Source organism: Culicoides brevitarsis, chromosome 2 (assembly GCF_036172545.1).
Source record: "Culicoides brevitarsis isolate CSIRO-B50_1 chromosome 2, AGI_CSIRO_Cbre_v1, whole genome shotgun sequence".
NCBI classification, from domain to species: Eukaryota; Metazoa; Arthropoda; class Insecta; order Diptera; family Ceratopogonidae; genus Culicoides; species Culicoides brevitarsis.
The window spans coordinates 38260087-38279147 of record NC_087086.1 but is presented as its reverse complement, the minus strand read 5'-3'; the positions used below and the strand labels follow the sequence as shown (position 1 = coordinate 38279147).

General features: G+C 25.9%; 1 protein-coding gene across 1 annotated transcript in view; it reads right to left on the bottom strand.

The window, feature by feature from the left end:
- Positions 1 to 227: 227 nt before the first annotated feature.
- The window catches only part of LOC134829091 (acid sphingomyelinase-like phosphodiesterase 3b), a 32115-nt gene continuing 13281 nt past the window's right edge, over positions 228 to 19061 (bottom strand). Inside the window, exons 2-9 of the mRNA XM_063842086.1 lie at positions 15327 to 15395; positions 11594 to 11753; positions 7692 to 7903; positions 7227 to 7606; positions 6979 to 7171; positions 5959 to 6071; positions 2177 to 2352; positions 228 to 753 (exon numbers count right to left, since the gene is read on the bottom strand). Of these exons, the coding sequence (XP_063698156.1) occupies positions 228 to 753; positions 2177 to 2352; positions 5959 to 6071; positions 6979 to 7171; positions 7227 to 7606; positions 7692 to 7903; positions 11594 to 11753; positions 15327 to 15395 (1829 nt within the window). The remainder of the gene's footprint in view (positions 754 to 2176; positions 2353 to 5958; positions 6072 to 6978; positions 7172 to 7226; positions 7607 to 7691; positions 7904 to 11593; positions 11754 to 15326; positions 15396 to 19061) is intronic.

Sequence of the window (19061 nt, the reverse complement as noted above, 5' to 3'; positions counted from 1 at the left end):
AATTTAAAAAAAAATTAATCTTTTATGAATTAAATTTTAATTAAGAAATTTCATATTTTTGGATCGAAAATTTTAATAAAAAAAAAGTTTAATGGATCTTGTTTAAATTTTTTTTCCATGAAAATTTTTGTAAACTCAAAATATTTTGAAATTATTTAAAAATTGTCATTTTGTGAACTTTTCCATCCATCCCTGTTCAATATTTGTACATTAATGCATTTTATCTCTTACCTACTCGTCGATATTATGCTAATTCCTGCATTATTTCTACTTTCAGTCGTGCAGCGACTAACGAGCATCGACTTGCTGCCTGAAAACGACGACGACACTTTTGTTGTTGGCATCGGCAGCAGCAAGAACATTGCACTAACTACACTAACACAATTAAAACACTTTTCTCTTATTACGTTAAGGTACATAATTACACAAGAATAACTATCTCTAAGAGTTTGTTGTCGCGTCTCGCTTTCTTCAACGACGACTTTTTGCTGCAACTGCATCACAACTAACGCAGTAATAATTAAAAAATAGAACATGAGCATTTCTTTCGTGGCACTTTGCACGAGGAAACTCCTTAAAACACGCGGAAAACTGTTTGGTCGAGATGCTGAGGATGCCAATGCGCTGGCAGCCGTGGTAAAACACTCCTTAAATTCACGATAATCTACACGAGTAATGGCACAATAATGGTTAAGTGCACACACACCATCGCATGGCGTCGCGGAGTGTCGTACCGAATTGGCACGATAATATCTGAAACGAGAAAAAAAGAGATAAAATTAGAGATATAAACGAAAAATCATCAAAAAAAAATGTTTTCCGGAATTGAAAGTTCAGCTGAGTAAAATTCATCGATTTACGACGAAAGTAATGAAAATTGTCGTAATATCGAGAGAGAGAGAGAGAAAAGTAATGAAGAATAGCAAAGCGCAGTAAAATGACACGGTTCCCTTTTTAACGCAAAATTTATACTCGACGATACAGACAACACGGAAATAATTAAGGTAAAAGCTTTTCTTACTTCGAGTTGTAATAAATATTTTAAGAAAAAAGTCTTCGTTAATTTTGAAAATTGAAAAGGCGCATTTTTTTACAAATTTTAATTTATTTTTTTTCAAAGAAATTTTATTTAAAAAAAAATAATTTTTAAAATGATCTTTTTTTTTAATTTAATTTATTTATTTTTATTTAATTTTTAAATTTAATTTTAATTAAAAAAAAAATTAATTTAATTTTTTAATTTAATTTTTTTTTTATTTTTAAATTTTATTTTATTTTTAAAATTTAAAAAAAAAAAAAAATTTTAAATTTAAAAAAAAATAAATTTTTAAATTAAAATTTAATTAAAATAAAAATTTTTAAGAGTTCATTTAAATTTAATTAAACTAATAAATTATTAACTAATTTATAATTTTTTTTAAATTAATTTATTTTATTTAATAAATTTATCAAATTTATTTTTTTTTATTTATTTAATTTTTTTCAAGTAAAAACCTAATTTCTTAAAAAAAAACTAATTATTACCTATTTTTTTAAATAAAATTAAAATTATTTATTTATTTTTGAAAAATAAATGATATTTTGATTTTATTAAATTTAATTTAAATTTTAAATTTATTTGACTTTAATTATATTTTATTTAAAAAATAAAACAATTTTAATTTTATTTTAAAAATTTTCAGTTAAATTAATTTTTTTTTTCAAAAAAAGTTTAAAAAATTAAAATAACTTTAAATTAAATAACTTTTATAAATTTTAATTAATTAAAAAAAAAATAGCAAAATTCTCTCAATTTATTAAAAAAATAATTTTAAAAAATTTTAAATTAAAAAATAAATTAAAAAAAATTATAAAATTTTTTTTATAAAAATTATTTTTTCATAAAAAAATTAAAAAATTTAAAAAAAAAAAAAAAAATTTTTTTTAGACGAAAAAAAATCTTACTAAAATAATAAAATAAAAATGAATTCATAAAAGTTAAAATAAAAAAAAATCATAAAAAATATTTTCTTCTTAAATTTTTTTTCAAATCCCTAAAAATGCTTCTTTTCAAATTTCTTAAACGATCAAAAGTACTTTTCCGAGAAATTATAGCCAATTAAATAGAAAAGCAATTAATTGAAATGAGAAAATTCAAGGAAAATTCCTTATCTCATTGAACACAAGAAATACTTACTTTGCAAACAGCAAATCATCCGGATTGGAAAATCGATCGGCAAGATTGTGCAGGGAGACAGCTGTCACATCGGTGAGTCCATAATAATATGTCAAATTATACTCCAATTGCCAATCTGGTTCATTATTCAAATTTGCTGATGCCAAATCGAGATAATATTGTGAGTAATCTAATACCTAAAAAAAATACAAGAAGAGAAAAATATGAGAAAAAACAGAAAAATTAGAATTCCTGATAAAATCAGAGAGAGAAGAAAAAAATATGACAAGAAACAAATTCCGGTGAAAATTGTTTGTTGTTGCTTTTATTATTCGGCATATGATGTCAGCAAATTTTTCCTGATTATATCAAAAAATCAAATATCACACAAATCAGAGACTCGTTTTGCCAAAAATAAGAAGAAGAAGAGAAGAAAAAATTCGTACAAGTCAAAATTAAATAAGGAAAATCAAATATTTATTCATGTGTGACGACGACGCCGTACACATTTTGAGCCTATTTACGGATTTTGTGCCTTGTTTGAGGAGACGACGTCAAACATTCATTCACTTCCCATTTTATTTATTATTGGTTTGTGATTTGACGTGTTACTGATGACTCGGCTTGATAGCTGCGTGTGCCGCAAAAGACGATGAAAAAATTAGTTTGTGTGACAAATATTTGCGAGACGAGGCGACGAATCGACTTATGGCACAGCAAAAAAAGGGTTTTGTCACATTTTATGCTGAATAAAGGAGAAATTTTTCGCATGTAATCAATAAGTTAAGTAAAAATGTGTGCTGATGGATTATGGTCTCGAATGAAAAGGACATTTGCTGAAGAGGAAGCAAATTTGTTTATGATGCATAAAGTGGATTTGTGGGTAATTGAAAGAATTTCACTGTAGGGTGACGTGGCGATACAAAAGGAAATATCTTGACAAGTATTCATCAATTTGGTTTCGATGATTTGTTTGCGACACTTTTTTGCGGGTAATTGAATGTCTGGATGATTGAATTTGGGGCACGTTTTGCTTTGATTTTTTTTTTCGTGGAAAATTGGTTGAGATGTTACGTGGGTTAAATATTTCATTTTCTGATGATTTTTTTTAGCTTAAATTTAGGAGAAAAAAATCTTATTTATTGAATATTTTTAATATTTTTTTTGTTTGATAAATTCCTTTTTTTTATTAATTAAATTTTTTAATTTTAATTATTTGTTTCATTAATTTATTTTTTATTTAATTTTTTTTTAATTTAATTTATTTTTTTTTTAATTTATTTTTTTTTATAATTATTTTTTTTTTTTAATTAATTTTTTTTTAATTAATTTTTTTTTAATTTATTTTTTAAATTATTTTTCTTAAAAAAAAAATTTATAAAATTTTGTGATTTTTTTACGAATTTTAGTTTGATTAATTTTTTTTATTAATTTAATTTTAATTATTTTTTTTTATTTTTTTAATTTATTTTTTTAGTAATTTAATTTTTTAATTTAATTAATTTTTTTTATTAATTTATTTTTTCATTAATTTAATTTATTTTTTAATTAATTTTCTTTCAAAAAATGAAATTTCGATAAAAATTTTTATTGAGGAGTAAGAAAATGTGAAAAAAAATTTGAGCAATTTTTTAGATATACAGAAGATTTAAATGGCTTAAAAATATGAAAATTGTAAAAAATTTTTCATTAAAAAGTTTATTTCAGTAACATTTTTTTATGAGAAATTGAATTTTATGGAATTTCATGTTAATTTCCGCAAATTCGTTTTCAATTGAAATCCAATTTTGCTCGTATTTTCGCACTCTTTGCAATTTTACTGCAGTTTTTATTAAAACTACAGCCACATACAGACCAAAAAGTCATAAAAATGAATTTAAAATCGTTTAAAAATTCTTCTTCGCAATGCTTTATACCGTAAATTAACTCCACATAAAATACGATTAACTGTTCTGCTATTGCCACACCGAGAGGGAGATATTAAACCTTTATTTGATAATAAAAGTTCTTACTTCTACTTCTTCTTATGTTTTATGCGAGTAACACACGCTTGCTCGCACTGCAGAATCAAATATAATAATAATAACATTACTACTACTATTGGAGCAACGAGATGTCGTCTTCCCTTCGAGATGTTGTTGGAAGCAAAGGAAAGGATGTTCTCTCCCCGAGTTTTATCACATAAAAGGGGTAAATTATGTGTTTGCTAGTTGTGAAAAAGATTAAGAAGGAAACTAAAACAGGATTATTCAAAGCTTTTGCTGATGGTTGCATCGTCATCGAGAAGACGACACATGTGAAGATTTTCATCAAAATATTTTACTTTCCTTATTAACAAAAGTCTTAGCGTCTTTATCTGTGTGAAATACATTTTACACTCGAGCACATGCCAAAAAGGGCAAGAAATAGTTGGCGTGTGTTGTATGGTATTTATGATGCGAATTACTTGCTTTGTTCTGCCCTGATGGTTGTTTATAGTTTTACGGTACCCGTTTTTATGGACCCTGAGTCGTGAAAATGGATGAATTTGACACTCTGAAGGAAGAATTTTGATTTGATATTTCAAAGAATAATTTTAATAATTTTTTTATCAAAAGATCCAAACAAATTATGTTTGAGGGTTAACTAATCTCAATTAAGATTTTTTGAATCATTAAGATTTGATATTCAACTTTACGATTTTTTCGAGTTTTTGCATTTCTCTTGAAGTAATGATTTTGTTTACTTGGATATTTTTATTCGTCTCTTATACCTTTTCTCAACTATATCGAGAGATTTTTGTTAATTTTGCTTGATCATTCTTTTAAAGTACTTGTATTGAGTTATATAAGTCATCGAGGATGGGAAAGAGGCATTTGTCTTTAAGGACAAGAGCTTTAAGGTTCGTCTCCTAAGAATATCTAAAGTTGAAAAGGCTTTTATTGTCAAATCCGGAAATAAAATTTTACTCATGCTATTTTGCCCCGTCTATGTTCGTCGATGATGAACTGTTTTATTTAAAAACAGAAGTTTGTACTCTTCATTAGTTAACGAAATAAATTTGTTATTAATTTTGGTTTGGCAAGTAAAAAGTGATGTATATCGAATGTCAGTGGATGATTTTGAATTCAAATTTCTTTTGATGTTATGAATGCATATATTTATCTTTTTTGTCGTTTAGATTTATAGAACTCATTGTTATTTAACTTTTTTACTTTGGATTCCTTTATCTTCAGCCAGCTAAGATTAGTTTTTGCTTCCATTTGTTGTCTCAATACATTTCGTGAGCTTTCATTCTCTTGGATATATTTTTCTTGATTGAAAACTTTATTCTAAGTCCTTTCACAAGATTTTAAGTTTAAACTTAGATTTTTCAGAAAAATCCCATTAATGATTAAAATCATCATAAAATCCGTCAAATTCACTCCCTTCCTTCCCGCTGGGCAGTCAAATCGAGGAGTTTGGGGAACGACCAATAAATGTATGGCAAGTCTTTATCCGCTTTTTGCTAATATAATACTAATAATAATAATGCATGGCTCCTCCGTACACCGCAAGGCACAAACAAACACACTCAGAGGAGTCATATAGCACGCCGAGCAGCAAAGGAGTGTAAGCAACAAAGAGGCCATTATAAGGATTATTATTATTTTATAGCCTTAGATTTTACCCCGAAAAATATGGCAAAAGAAGGAAGGAAGGTTTACATTTATTTTGGCATTGTAGGCTTATCGTCGTCGTATTGCTGCGTTGCGTTTGCCGTTCAAAAATATACTTATAAAATATAATAGATTAATAAATAAATGGCAAGCAGTAGGACTTACCTGACCGGTATCTGTATCAAATTTATATAATCTAAGTGCAGGATTATTTGAGCCAACGTTCATTTTTCTCGGGGTTAATGATGGTGCAACCATCATCCATGACACGGGTTTACCTGTGAGAAAGAAATAAAATAAAATGGGATTAACAAATAAATTTACATTGAGAATTATTTGTTTTGTTTTTGAAGCAAACGAAAAATATTTGAAATGAAAAGCGTTAAAATAATCAAAATTGTTTTGAATTTCTGCACGATTTTTTTTGTTCTAATTAAAATTTTATAATTTTAAGAATCTCTATGCCATTAAGCTTGTCGATAGAAAGAAAAAGAGGCGAGCAGCGACAATATTGGTACCTTTATGTACAACTGACGAAGATGCTGAATATACTTCCTTCGATAGTCGCGGAAGTTCTGTGAAATTTAAAACAATTTTGGTTATGATAAAACTCAAGAAATTAAATTAAATTAATTTAATTTATTAAATTATTTAAAGCTTAATTATTTAAAACATAATTATTAAAAAAAATTATTTAATTATTTGAAAAAATATTCAAAAGATTTAATTTAAAAATTTTAAATAAAAAAATTTAAATTTAAAAATTAATTTAAATTAAAATTTATTTTTAGATTTAAATTTTTTATTTAAACACAGAAAAAAAAAATAATTAAAAAAATAAGTAAAAAATTAATTTTATGTTTTTAGTACAATTTTAAACCAAAATTTATAATTTTCATAAATCTTCTACCTGCTAAAATTTTTTAATTTTTTTAAAAAATTTAATTGAATTAAATTTAAAAAAAAAAATAAAATTAATTTAAATTAAAAATAAATTAAATTTTAAATTTTTAAAATTTTAATTTTAAATTTTTTTTTAACGATTCATAAATTTTACGATTTTTAAACTTTTAATTTAATTTATTAATTTTTGTTTTTTTTTCTATTTCAGAACAAATTTTGGTTCAACATGAAAATTTTAAATAAAAAATCAGGAAATATGGATCAAAAAAAAAATCTACTTACCATCATCATAGACAATCCTGAAGGAATCAGAATGCAGGTGACCGAAAAACTGCCCCTGTATGATCGAGGAATACTTTCGAACCAGTCTTACATATCTCAAATTATTCACTTCTGAAAATGTTGTGTGCCCATTTGGTATCTCTCCAATTTGTCGTTCATCTGAACCCGGTGGTATGTGTCCTATTATATACACCTTCAAAGGAAAATTCGTAAGTTTTTTTTCAAAATTTCTCAAAAAATTTACTTACTGTTTCCTTATTTCTCTTTGACTTATCTAACACACTTTCGAGCCATTCCCATTGCTTTTCCGCTTCGTGACTCGATCCAGAAAGGGCACTCACGGTTCCTCCATCGACACTCCCGTCTCTCGCATGTCCCCGATTTCTGTCTCGGTAATGCCAACGTCTCGTATCCTCCGACGCCGCATCCATATCGTACTTGCGATATCCTTGCTTGTGATGATAGAAAGTGTTGCTATAACTATGTCGATCATCTGAGGGATGCCCCGACTTTTGTCGCACCGCCGAAAGATGCGATTGGGAGTATTTCGGGTCGTGTCGCATGTAATTTGTGTTCAACGCGATTATCCTCAGACGAGATTTGGTCTGTTCGATGGTATAGTAGCCACCTGTTTGATTGATTTTGAAAGTTGCCAAAAAAGAGTAAGAGTAATAATTGTCAGAATAAAAATCGAGGACAGTGAAAAATGTTACCTTTTTCGAATGTTTGTAGGGCTTCGGATGGCAACCAGTGTCGCCATAAATCACCTAAACGATCAAAACTATTGCCGTGCCCATCCTCATGCCCCAGCACGGGAAACACGAATTGCGATGGAAATGTACGTCCTAATAAATCTGTTATATTACGTAGTAAATCTATTCGATGTTGTTCGAGCAAACGGCGCGCTGAGTGTGCTAAGCCGTCGCTATTTTCGGGAGAAACGAGAGAAAAAAAAATGGGAAAATTAAAATTTAGAACGCATGGAATGAAATTTATACTTTTTCGTCGGAACATTTGTCAAAGTTATGTAAGGTCTTTTTTCTTCATGTGAGTCTTTAATTTTATTCCTTTAGAATTTTTTACTTTTTTAATATTTTTTTTTTAAATTTCAGAAAACTTCAAAGGACGAATACAAAAAAAAATCAAATTAATTAATCCAAACCAAGCATTTTAAAAAAATTCGTATTCGTGAAAAAAAATTTTAAGTAAAAAAATCTCAATGAACAATTTTTACTACAAATCCGGAAATAAAAAGTTCTTGAATCAACAAAAATGCAAAATGCACGTGCTTAAAAACATTTTTTTTATGAATTACGTAACGAATTCCATTTAAATTTGTTTTTCATAAATGTCACGTTTCAGTTGATTTTTGTTTTCAAGACTCTCAATTCATTATTTTGAATTCAGTATTTTCTGTGAAGCTCTCGATTTAAATTCAAAATTGAATTAAAAATGAAATTTTTCGTAATTTTATTGATTTTTTTGACCATCACGAGTCATGTTTACTCAAATGGATCACGAAAAGTAGCGAAAGTTATCAAAAAAGAACAAACAAGGGTTTCGTCAATACCTAAAAAAGAGTCTGAAGTAGAAAAAATTCCAACAACTGAAATTGAAAAAAAATCTGATGCAACTTTAACTCAAAAGGAAGTCAAAGAGGAGCCAAAATCTGAATTAAAATCAAGTCCTGATGGATTTTCAAGTCAAACAGAAACTAAAAATGAACAACCTATGGTTATGAGACATCGAATTGGTCAAGCAACTCCCTTTGATACCGATAAGATCAAACAAAAAATGGCAGAAATGAGAAAAGAGAGAGAAAAAAATTCGTAATAAAACGAAATTTTTAATAAAACTACAAAAAAAAATCTACTGTCATTTCACGTTTTTGAGAGCTCGCGATCCACTTTAGTAAATTGTCACGTGTAAATTTAACGCAATTTCATCCGCTCTTGCTGTTATCGTGCACCACAAAGTATCGCGCGAAGCAAAAAACGGATAAGTGCTCTACATAAAATGGAATGCACTTCATGTGCTTTCGTCTGTAGTCAAAGCAGATTCCCTCCTCCATGAAAAGTAGGGCGCATATGATTTTTATTACTTTTCCTCCATGTCACTTAAAAAAAAGAAATCTTTAAAAATTTAAAGGGTTTCTCTCGTATTCAAACCCAGAAATAAAAAAAGAAGAAAAAGACGCAACAAGACACCGACAATAAGGAAGAAGTAATAAAAAAGAGCGAAACACGAAAAGAAACTTACGCGTAATGTCGGCAATAGTAACACTTTATGAACATTTACGAGGCGAGAACAAAACTTTCTTTGGCGTTAATTTTTCCCCGTTACCAGCTAATTTGGGGACGCATAACATGGAAATTTCATTAAAGTTCCATCATGCTTGAAAAAATATCCTTTTACTCATTAGTTAGTGGATGAGGATGAAAAAAAAAATTATATGGAATTTCTGCGCCAAATAATCATCAAAAAATAACTGAGTCGAAAATTCCAAATTTTTTTTGTATGCGAAAAAAAATAACATTAGCACAACATTCGCATTTATTTATTTAAATATACACTCAAACAAAAAATTCGAGTAGAAAAAAGTGAATGCATGAGGAGCTTGCTATGCAATTTCGTGCTATTATATTTATATTACTAGTTTTCATCCATGTCATTGCGAGTACCCTCGAGCCTTTTCAATATTATGTGCACGCTAAATGAGAAGTCGTGCAGCGCTTTTTGAATAAAAAAAAATATAAACATACGTCGAAAAAATTGTTTTATGAGTAGTAACTACGGTAATTTGATGAAAAGTTTTATGATGTAGAAAAAATGTATTTTTTGATTAAAAGACTTGTCAAAAGATTTAATTAGAGCGCATTTTCAATCAGATAATAATATGATTTGAAGTAATTGCTAATTTTCCTATTTTTCGGAAATTTTATGAGAAAAATCATTATGAATCAATTCTTTCAAAGATAAACGTCTTTGATAAAAATTTTAAATTTTCCAAAATTTATGAGAGGTCTCTGGATCAGAATCAGTTTTGCAAATCTCAAAGTATATGCCTTCTTTCTTCAAAAAAAAAAAAACCCTAGACAAAAAGATGAAAATTCTGTTCATATCTTTAACATAAACTAAATTTGATTCTAATAGCAAAGTATTCAATTATTTTAAAGAGTTTGAAAAGCAAACTGAAATTTCAACTTGTCTTTACTTTAATTTCTTTCTTCAGAAGGAACTATTTGGGTATGAAAATTAATTGCTTTGTGGCAGCATTCAAATAATCTTCCATTTTAAATTCTTCACATTTATCTTCCATTCATAAAGGCTTTATGGGTGTTAAAAGAGTTGGCATGGCGAACAGTCAGAATTGTTTCTTTTCTATCTAGTTGTTACTTTTGTTTTCTTCATGAAGAATTTGAATCCGAAGGTCTTCCATTTGTGAATTATTTTCTCTTACAACAAGGTCAGCAGTAGTTTTCAGTTCCATGAGCCGCCAAGAGCCATGTATTAGTTTTGTCTTTATTGAATCAGTCAATAAGATTTGGAATTGAATTTCGATATGTATGACATCTTTTTATTAAATTTTGTATTTTGTGTAAGACTTCACATTTTTTTGAACTGTTTGGTTTGATCTTTTTGAAAATAACTTTTTTGAAGCTGAAAAGGTAAAAAATATTAATTAAAATTTTAAATCAATTTTAAATGTTATTTTAATGTTAAATATTTTTTTTTTAATAAAAAATTTTTAATTTTTAGGAAAAAAAAATTAAATGTTGAAATTAATATTAACAGACAGACATATTAAAACCCTCTTTTACAAATTTTAATATATGAATGTCATAACAAATGAGTTTTTATTACTTTTTATTATCAAAAATGATGTAAATTAGACTGAAATTAGCTTTAACAAAGTAGTTGAAGCACTAAAATTACTTCAATTATTTTTAAAAATAATTTTAAAAATTTTCCCTTTTTCATTACAATTTTAAATGAAACCCGTTCCTTTTGCGATATTTCATCAAAATGCCTGAAAAATCATTTAAACCGATGCTTTTATGGATGTCATGTCGCACAATCAGCTACCCACACTAACGAAGCGCCATGAAACACAAAAAAATAACACGCAACAAAACACTTTTGGTTCTGTATCTCTCTCGTATTCACAGCATCAGGAAAATTCCAAACCGAAATTTTGTTGATCAAACAGATATTTTTTGGTGCATGTCCTTGCACGCCACACACATGTTCGTTCGCTTGTCCTCTGTCACAGCGTTTTCTCTTGTAGCCTACGCTGCCTGATTTATTTATGTTGAATGTGAATGAAATGAGAAAATGTGTGTTTCTGGCATATAAATATATATTTTGCTCCAATTATTATTTTATTTCACATGTGTATAATTTTTTTTTGTTCTCTGCCATCGTTTGTTTTATTCTCCGCTTCACATACGAGCAAAAAAATAAAAGTTTAGTCATAAAAATAAATTTGTCATTGTCTTGGTCTCTTGTTTCGGTAGATTTTTATTTTTCTCTGTGCTTTTCATGTCACACGTGTGTCATCGTCATGACAGACACTTTTGAGTATCCCCAACAAAAATAATTTTTTTTAGCTTACCCGGTCCAGAGGACAAATTCGACGTTGTCTCCTTGTTTGGCACGCATCGCTGTCGTCGCAGACTCCAACAAGGCCCACGGACTGTCGCAGAAATAATCGCCAAAGGTGCCCGGCGGATGGAGATGATTGTTTGTTTGATGATGATCGATGTGCCAGCAACCTAAAAGGACGAGCAGAAGAAAAAGTTTGAGATTTTTGTGTGAGTTTTTGTGGTAAGCCACAGATAAAAACCACAAATGGAGCATTAAAACATGCATCACAAAACAATTTCCCAAGAGAGATTCTCTCACCTCAACTCAGCAAAAAAAAAATGAAAGAAGCAGAAAAAGACAATGAAGTTTGCTTTTCCCTTCTTTTCGTTCTCGACCTAACTTCTTCTTTTTTTATTATGTGTGTCTTTTATTATTCATGCAACGTATAGGCAAACACTCGTGTGCAAAATAAACATCCTTCGGAGAAGTGAGACACTTTTATTTGTCTTCAGGGTTCGTGGTGTCAAGTTGTGATTCGTTGTTTCTTTTTTTTTTTTTGTTTTTGATGATTTTTCTTAATCTTTTCTTGTTTTTATCTTTTTTTGATAGTTTATGAGAACTATATTTTTAAAATAATTAACAAAGAATTAAATAAAAATTCATGAATTAGCAAAAAGGCGATTTTCAAATTTTTAACAGTCAATTTTTTTTTGAATTGACATTTATAAAAATTAAAAAAAAATAATTGAAATATTTTCTTAAATTTATCTTAATTTTTAAATATTAATTTTATGTAAAAACAAAAAATTTTAAATTGTAAATTATTTTAAAAATTAATAAATTTTAGATAAAATTAGCAAAAAGTGAGAATTTAAAAGAAAATTTTCATTATTTCATTATTCATTAAATCAAAATTCATTAAAATAATTTTTTTTTCAATTAAATTTAAATTAAGTTTAAGTTTGAATTTGCAGAAAAGTAATTTTCAAATTTAGAACCGTCATTCAAAAAATCAAATTTATTACGAAATTAAAAAAAAATAATCAAAAAAATTTTTTAAGTTTATTTTATTTTTTTTATAGTTTTTTTTAAAATTTTAAATAATTCGAAAGTTATAAAATTTCTGTTAAAATTAGCAAAAAGGCAATTTTCAAATTTTTAACGGTCATTTTTTGAATTGACATTTATGATTTTTCATTAAAAAAATTATTTAAAAAAAATAATTAATGTTTACTTATCAAATCAAAAAAAAAAAATTAATTCAACTAAAAAAAATAAATTTCCATTAATTTTGATATTTTTAATTTATTTTAATCAAAAAAATATTTTTTTTTATTTAATTTTTTTAAATAAAAATTTAAAAGTAATTTTTAAAAAAAAACTTATGTCAAAAATTTCGTTAAAAAAGCATTAAAAATAATTTTTGTGAAATATCAAAAAATAAATTGAACTCAATTGGCATGTTATTGACTTTCCTTCTATGCGACAATTGAAAACCTCAAAAGAGATTAGATTCTCGAAAGTAACCAATCGAAAGAAAAAAGAGCTTCAAGTTTGTTTACTTTCGTTTTTTGTTCAGATTTCTCTTCCACTCTTGTCTTATCAAAAAAAAAAACTCATTTTTTTCTCTTCTGTCAATTCCCACTGGATACTTGAATTTTCTTTGCTCAATTTGAGCTGCCTTTGTTGTGCGTAGCCTCTTCCTCACTTTTTATCCTCTCTCGATTGAGTCATTGTCTTTTTTTGATAAAATACAAAAAAAAAGCGAAAAAAAAACTCGAGTCAAGAGCAGTCGATTGTTTCTTTATTTTTACATTTTTTTTTTCGGTGAACTTGAACAGAACACGTGTCGCTGTAACCTACACGAATAATAAAAATAAAAAAAAAGATTGCGACTTGTGGGAATTGAATGCGAACGGTTGTGTTTTGCGGTGTGTTTATTCGTTTGGGATGATGAAAATTTCCGTTCAAAACAAATTTAGGTTTCTCATGATTAATGACGTACTTGTCTGTTCTTATCTTTGTTGTGTATCAGAAAAAGAGCTAATCTATATTCTCTTTTTAACATTTTTTTTCTCTTTTTTTCTTTAAAGAATGAGGCAGAAAGAATGAAGAGACATCTAAATCTTTTCATAAATCTCATTCACTTTTACGCTTTATCGCAGAAACTTTTTTTTTGTTTTCTAACATTTTTATTAGGTGTTTGTTTAGGTTTTTTTAAGAGGAAATTTTTGCATTTTCTTGAATGGATTTATGTCTGTTTTGAATAGTTTTTATTAAAAATCAAATTTATTTGATTTTAATTTTAAAAAATTAATTAAATGATTTTTAAAAAAATTAAAAAAAATTTTTTTGAAATTTTTATTATTTTTTTAGTTTTCTATAGTTTTTTTCAATTTTTTCAATAGTTTTCATTAAATTTAAAAATACAAAAAATATTAAATTTAAAAAAAAAATAATTAATTTAAATAAAAAAAGTTATGTTTAAAAAATAATTTTAAATATTTCCTATTTTTTGATATTTATGACATTTTATTTTAATTTAATTATTTGAAATTAATTTATTTTTGATATTTTTAATTTTTTTTTAATTTTTTAATTTATTTTAAAAAAATTATTTTATATTTTTTAAATAATTTTTATTCAATTTTGTAATAATTTTATTTTACAAAAATATTCTTAATTAATATTTTTAATAAATTAAAATTTTTTATTTTAAATTATTATTCAATTTTTCATCCAATTTTTTAAATAAAAAAAAATAAAATGTTTGTTTTTAATATTAATTTTTTTTTAAATTCTTATTAAAAAATTTAATTATTTTTAGAATATTTTTTATTTTAGATGAAAAAAATTTAAAAAAAATTAATTTTTAAATAAAAAAATTAACACTTAAATTTAAAAAAAATATTTATTAAAAAAAAAAATAAAGTTCAAAGAAATTTTTTTTTTAAATTATTTTTTCTTATTTTTTATAACTTTTATTATGTAAATTTATTTAAAAAAAATATCTAAAAAATTGTGAAAGAAAACCTGTAAATAATTTTTTTATTAATTAAATTTAATTTTATTATTTTTTTAAAATTAATTTTAAAGTTTTTTTAAAAAATATTTTTTAATAATTAAATTTAATTTTTAAATAAAAAATTTAAATAAATTTTATAATTATATTTTTAATAATAATATTTTTTAATTTTTTTTATTTTAAATTTTTATTCGATTTTTTTAAATTAAATTAAATTAAAAAAAAATAACAAAAAAATGCGCTTTAACCAAAAAAATTTCATTTACTTCTCAATCACCTCTTGATTTATTTTTTCTTTATTTTCCTTTATTTTTATCCTACGACACGCGATTAAAACATAAGCCGTTCCCATCCGCATAGATTTCCCTTTACTACAAACTCTTATCAGCATTCTACATGCAATCAAGATTCAGCCTTTCGCATTTTTTTCACGAAGACACACTATCTTTGCTTAGTTTTGCATAGACTCACATACTCATTTTTTATACAAAGATAAATGATTCGCACACACAAAAAAAAAACATCATCGACCGAGCAAAAAGACGCAGAAAAAATATAAATCAAGTGGCGCAACGAAGAAGAAGACGAGAAAAAAATGTTGATGGTGTTGGAATAAAAGATCCATCTCGCTCTCTATCTTGTCGGGACTCGCACCACGTAAAACAAACAACACGGACAACTCGCATGAATAAAGCATTTGCCGAAAATAAAAGGAGAAGAAAAAAGGATTACTTACTCTTTTGTATATCGCCTTTCGTGGTGTACTGTGTGTCGAAATGGATGTCTGTTATGTGCCAAAAGTAACCTGATGAAAGAAAAAAGAGAAAGAAAAATTATTATTTGTCTGTTTTTTTTTCGTCTTTTCTTATTTATTTATTTATTTTTGTAAGCAACTCGGTAACTACTCATTATTTATAACTTTAGAGATGTTTTGTTGCATGTTTGTCCGAACATAATTTTATTTTTATGACATGGATCTTTTGTTCGGTCAAGCTGAGCCGGGGGAAGGAGCATGAAAAATTGTTATGAGAGGTCATGTTCGTTTCGCTTTAAAAATTTATGAAGGTTACTTGATGAGCGGAGGACAAAATGTCTTCTGAGACGAAAATAATGAATGTGGGTGAAAAAATTGAGACATTGACTGGAAGGAAAAAAAAGTTGAGAAAAACCCCCATTTAAAAATAAATAAATAAAAAAATTATGAGTGGTTTTTTTTTTTGGAAAAAAATGAAATTGCTGCCAATTTAATCCATTGATCATTATTGGATAAAAAGGCTCATCAAAAAGTTATTTTTATCGCATGTCTGAGTAGAAAATTTATTTTTTGTGTAGGAGTTTTTTTTAAAAGAGTTCATTATGAGAAAAATTCTTTTTTTGTTATTCATTAATTATTTGAAACAAATTTAATAAAATTATAAAAATTAATTTTCATTTATTTAAAATAATTAAATAAAATTTTAAAAAATATTTTAAATGCAAAATTAATTGCAAATATTTTTTTTAAATTTTATTTTTAAATATTTAAAATTAATTACAAAATTTTTTAAACTTAATATTTTAATTATTTCAAAATATTAAAATTAGATTTTAGTTTAAAAATTATAATTTTTATTTTGATTAAAATTAAAAAAAAATAATTATTAATTTAATTTTATTATTGAATCTAATTTTTTTTTAATAGATAAATTAATTTTAATTTTATTTAAATTATTTTTTTTTTTATAAAATTTAAATTAAAAATTTAATTTTTTTTAATTAATTAATTAATTTTTATTTTTTTAAGAAACTTATTAATTTTAATTTTATCTAAATTACTTTTTATTTTTTTTTTGTTTTGTTTGTTGTTTAAATTAAAAATCAAAATTCATTTAATAAATTAATTTTTTTTATTTTTAAATAAATTAAAAATTAAAATTTATTTAATTTATTTTTAATTTTTTAATAAATTTATTACTTTTATTCTTAATTAAATTTTTTTAATTAAATAATTTTATTAATTATAATTTAAAAAAATAATTTAATTATATTTTTTAAAAAATGTCTATTTTTTTTAATTTTTAAAAGTTTAAATATCTTAAAATTGACAGTTTTTCTCTAAAATATTTTTTTTATTGAAAAAAATGAAAAATAATTTCCATTAAAAAAATAAAAAAAATATTTGACCTTCATTTTTTTCAATAAAATAAAAAATAAAATAAAATTCTTAATACAATAATCGTGTCAATAAAGTCATGTTTCCATCTTGTTACTCTCTGCATCGCAAGTAAAACTACTAAGTACATGCACTTTCGCAAACTTTCTACTTGTAAAAAGAGTAAAAGATGTCAGTCAATTTCCGTTGACAGCCTTTTCCATCATTATGTTTTTTCCGCTTGTTTCGTCAAGTTGCCAAGTCATGTGTTGTATGTGTGTCGCTGACGTTTGTTGATTTACAATAAAATCAATTTTACATTCATTTTTCTTTGAAAAAGACGAAGAGCGCGCGTTCCTCATTATGTTCAAGACTCATTCCATGACGACGACGACTTGAACTTTCGTGAAGCACACGAATTTCGCCTTTTGGTAAATTGCAACAGGAAATTTATTTCATGTTTTTTTCGCTCTTATGGCAGTGAATTACACTTCCTTTACAAATGTTTCCTTCGCCTGCCTGATTTTTTTTTCTTGATTTTCTGCATGTTTCTGCAGAAATCTCTTCATTGCATTTGCAAATCAATATCGATGCTCTCAGGGGTGAATTGAAAAATGTTTTATTTATTTGATTTTTATTTTATTTTTTTTGCTGCTTGAAATCTGATTGAAATCAGCAGGAAGAAATGTTAATGATTTGAACTCCGTCATTATCGCTCATTTATTGTCTTATCTCGAGCCCATTAACCTCTTAAGACACCTGTCACTTTTTTTGCTCGTCGTTTCTTTGTTTTCCCCCTTTTTGCCTCATTTTCTTCCGTGTCCCCGTTTTTTTCGTACAATATTGCACGTGTAAGCAATTCATATCAATCGAGATAATTTTCCTCACTTCACCTCTTTTTTCAACGTTATTAATTTCTTCAGAAAACAACAACAGAGGGAAAGAGGCGGCAATGGTTGCGAATGTACTTATAAGAATACCATAATAATAACTTCTACTGGAAAACTTTTTTTTGTTGTTGTTTTCTTTTTTCAAGTAGTTACGGGTCGTGAGGTGAAAAAAGGGTTAATTTAAGCCTTTAAACTCATTAAAAAGTTCATTTGAATTTGAATTTTATAAGAAAATTCAACTTTGGGGTATTAAACTTTTTTTTGAGGTCTAAAATAATTATTTTTGAGATATAAAATTTTCCCTTGAGGTTTTAAAATTTATTTCCTTTGAGACTCTAAAATTTTCTATTGAGGTCTTAAAAATTTTTCCTTGAGAACTTCAAATTTTCCTTTGAGGCTTTGAATTTTTTATTTGAGGTCTTAAAATTTCCTTTTTCGATAAAAAAATTTCCTCTTGAGGTCTTAAAAATTTCCTCTTGATTTTTAAAATTTCCTTTTGAGGTCTTAAAATTTCCCTCTGAGGTCATAAAATTTCCTCTTGAGGTCTTAAAAATTTTCCTTTGAGACTTTAAAATTTTCTTTTGAGGTCTTAAAAATTTCCTTTGAAGCTTTTAAATTTCCTCCTGAGGTCTTAAAATGTCCTTTTTTGATAAAAAAATTTCCTCTTCAGGTCTTAAAAATTTTCCTTTGAGACTCTAAAATTTTCTATTGAGGTCTTAAAATTTCTTCTTTGAGAACTTCAAATTTTCCTTTGAGGTCTTTAAAATTTTTATTTGAGGTCTTAAAATTTCCTTTTTCGATAAAAAAATTTCCTCTTGAGGTCTTAAAAATTTCCTTTGAAGCTTTAAAATTTCCTCCTGAGGTCTTAAAATTTCCTCTTGAGGTCTTAAAAATTTCCTTCGAAGCTTTAAAATTTCTTCTTGAGGTCTTAAAAATTTTTCCTTGAGAACTTCAAATTTTCCTTTGAGGCTTTAAAATTTTTCCTTGAGGTCAAAAATTTTCTTTTTTTGATAAAAAAATTTCCTCTTGAGATCTTAAAAATTTCCTCTTCAAGTTTAAAAATTTCCTCTTGAAGTTTCAAAATTTTCTCTTGAGGTCTTAAAATTTTCTCTTGAAGTCATAAAATTTTCTCTTGAGGTTTTAAAAATTTTTCCTTGAGGTCTTAAAAATTTCCTTTGAGGTTTTAAAATTTCCTTGGAGGTTTTGAATTTTTTCTCTTGAGTTCTTAAAAATTTCCCTTGAGGTCTTAAAAGTTATTTCCTTTCATTTCACAGGAAAAGTAGAGCATTCTACAGTGAGAAGGAAACAAAAAAAAATTAAATAACTGCTGCCTTCGATGTTCGCTCATGTGAAAAAACTGGGTTAAAAGTGTAATAATAATAACTAAATGAATGAATGAAAATGTGATAAGGAAATACGATTCGTGTGCTTTTTTCTCTCCATACCTCTA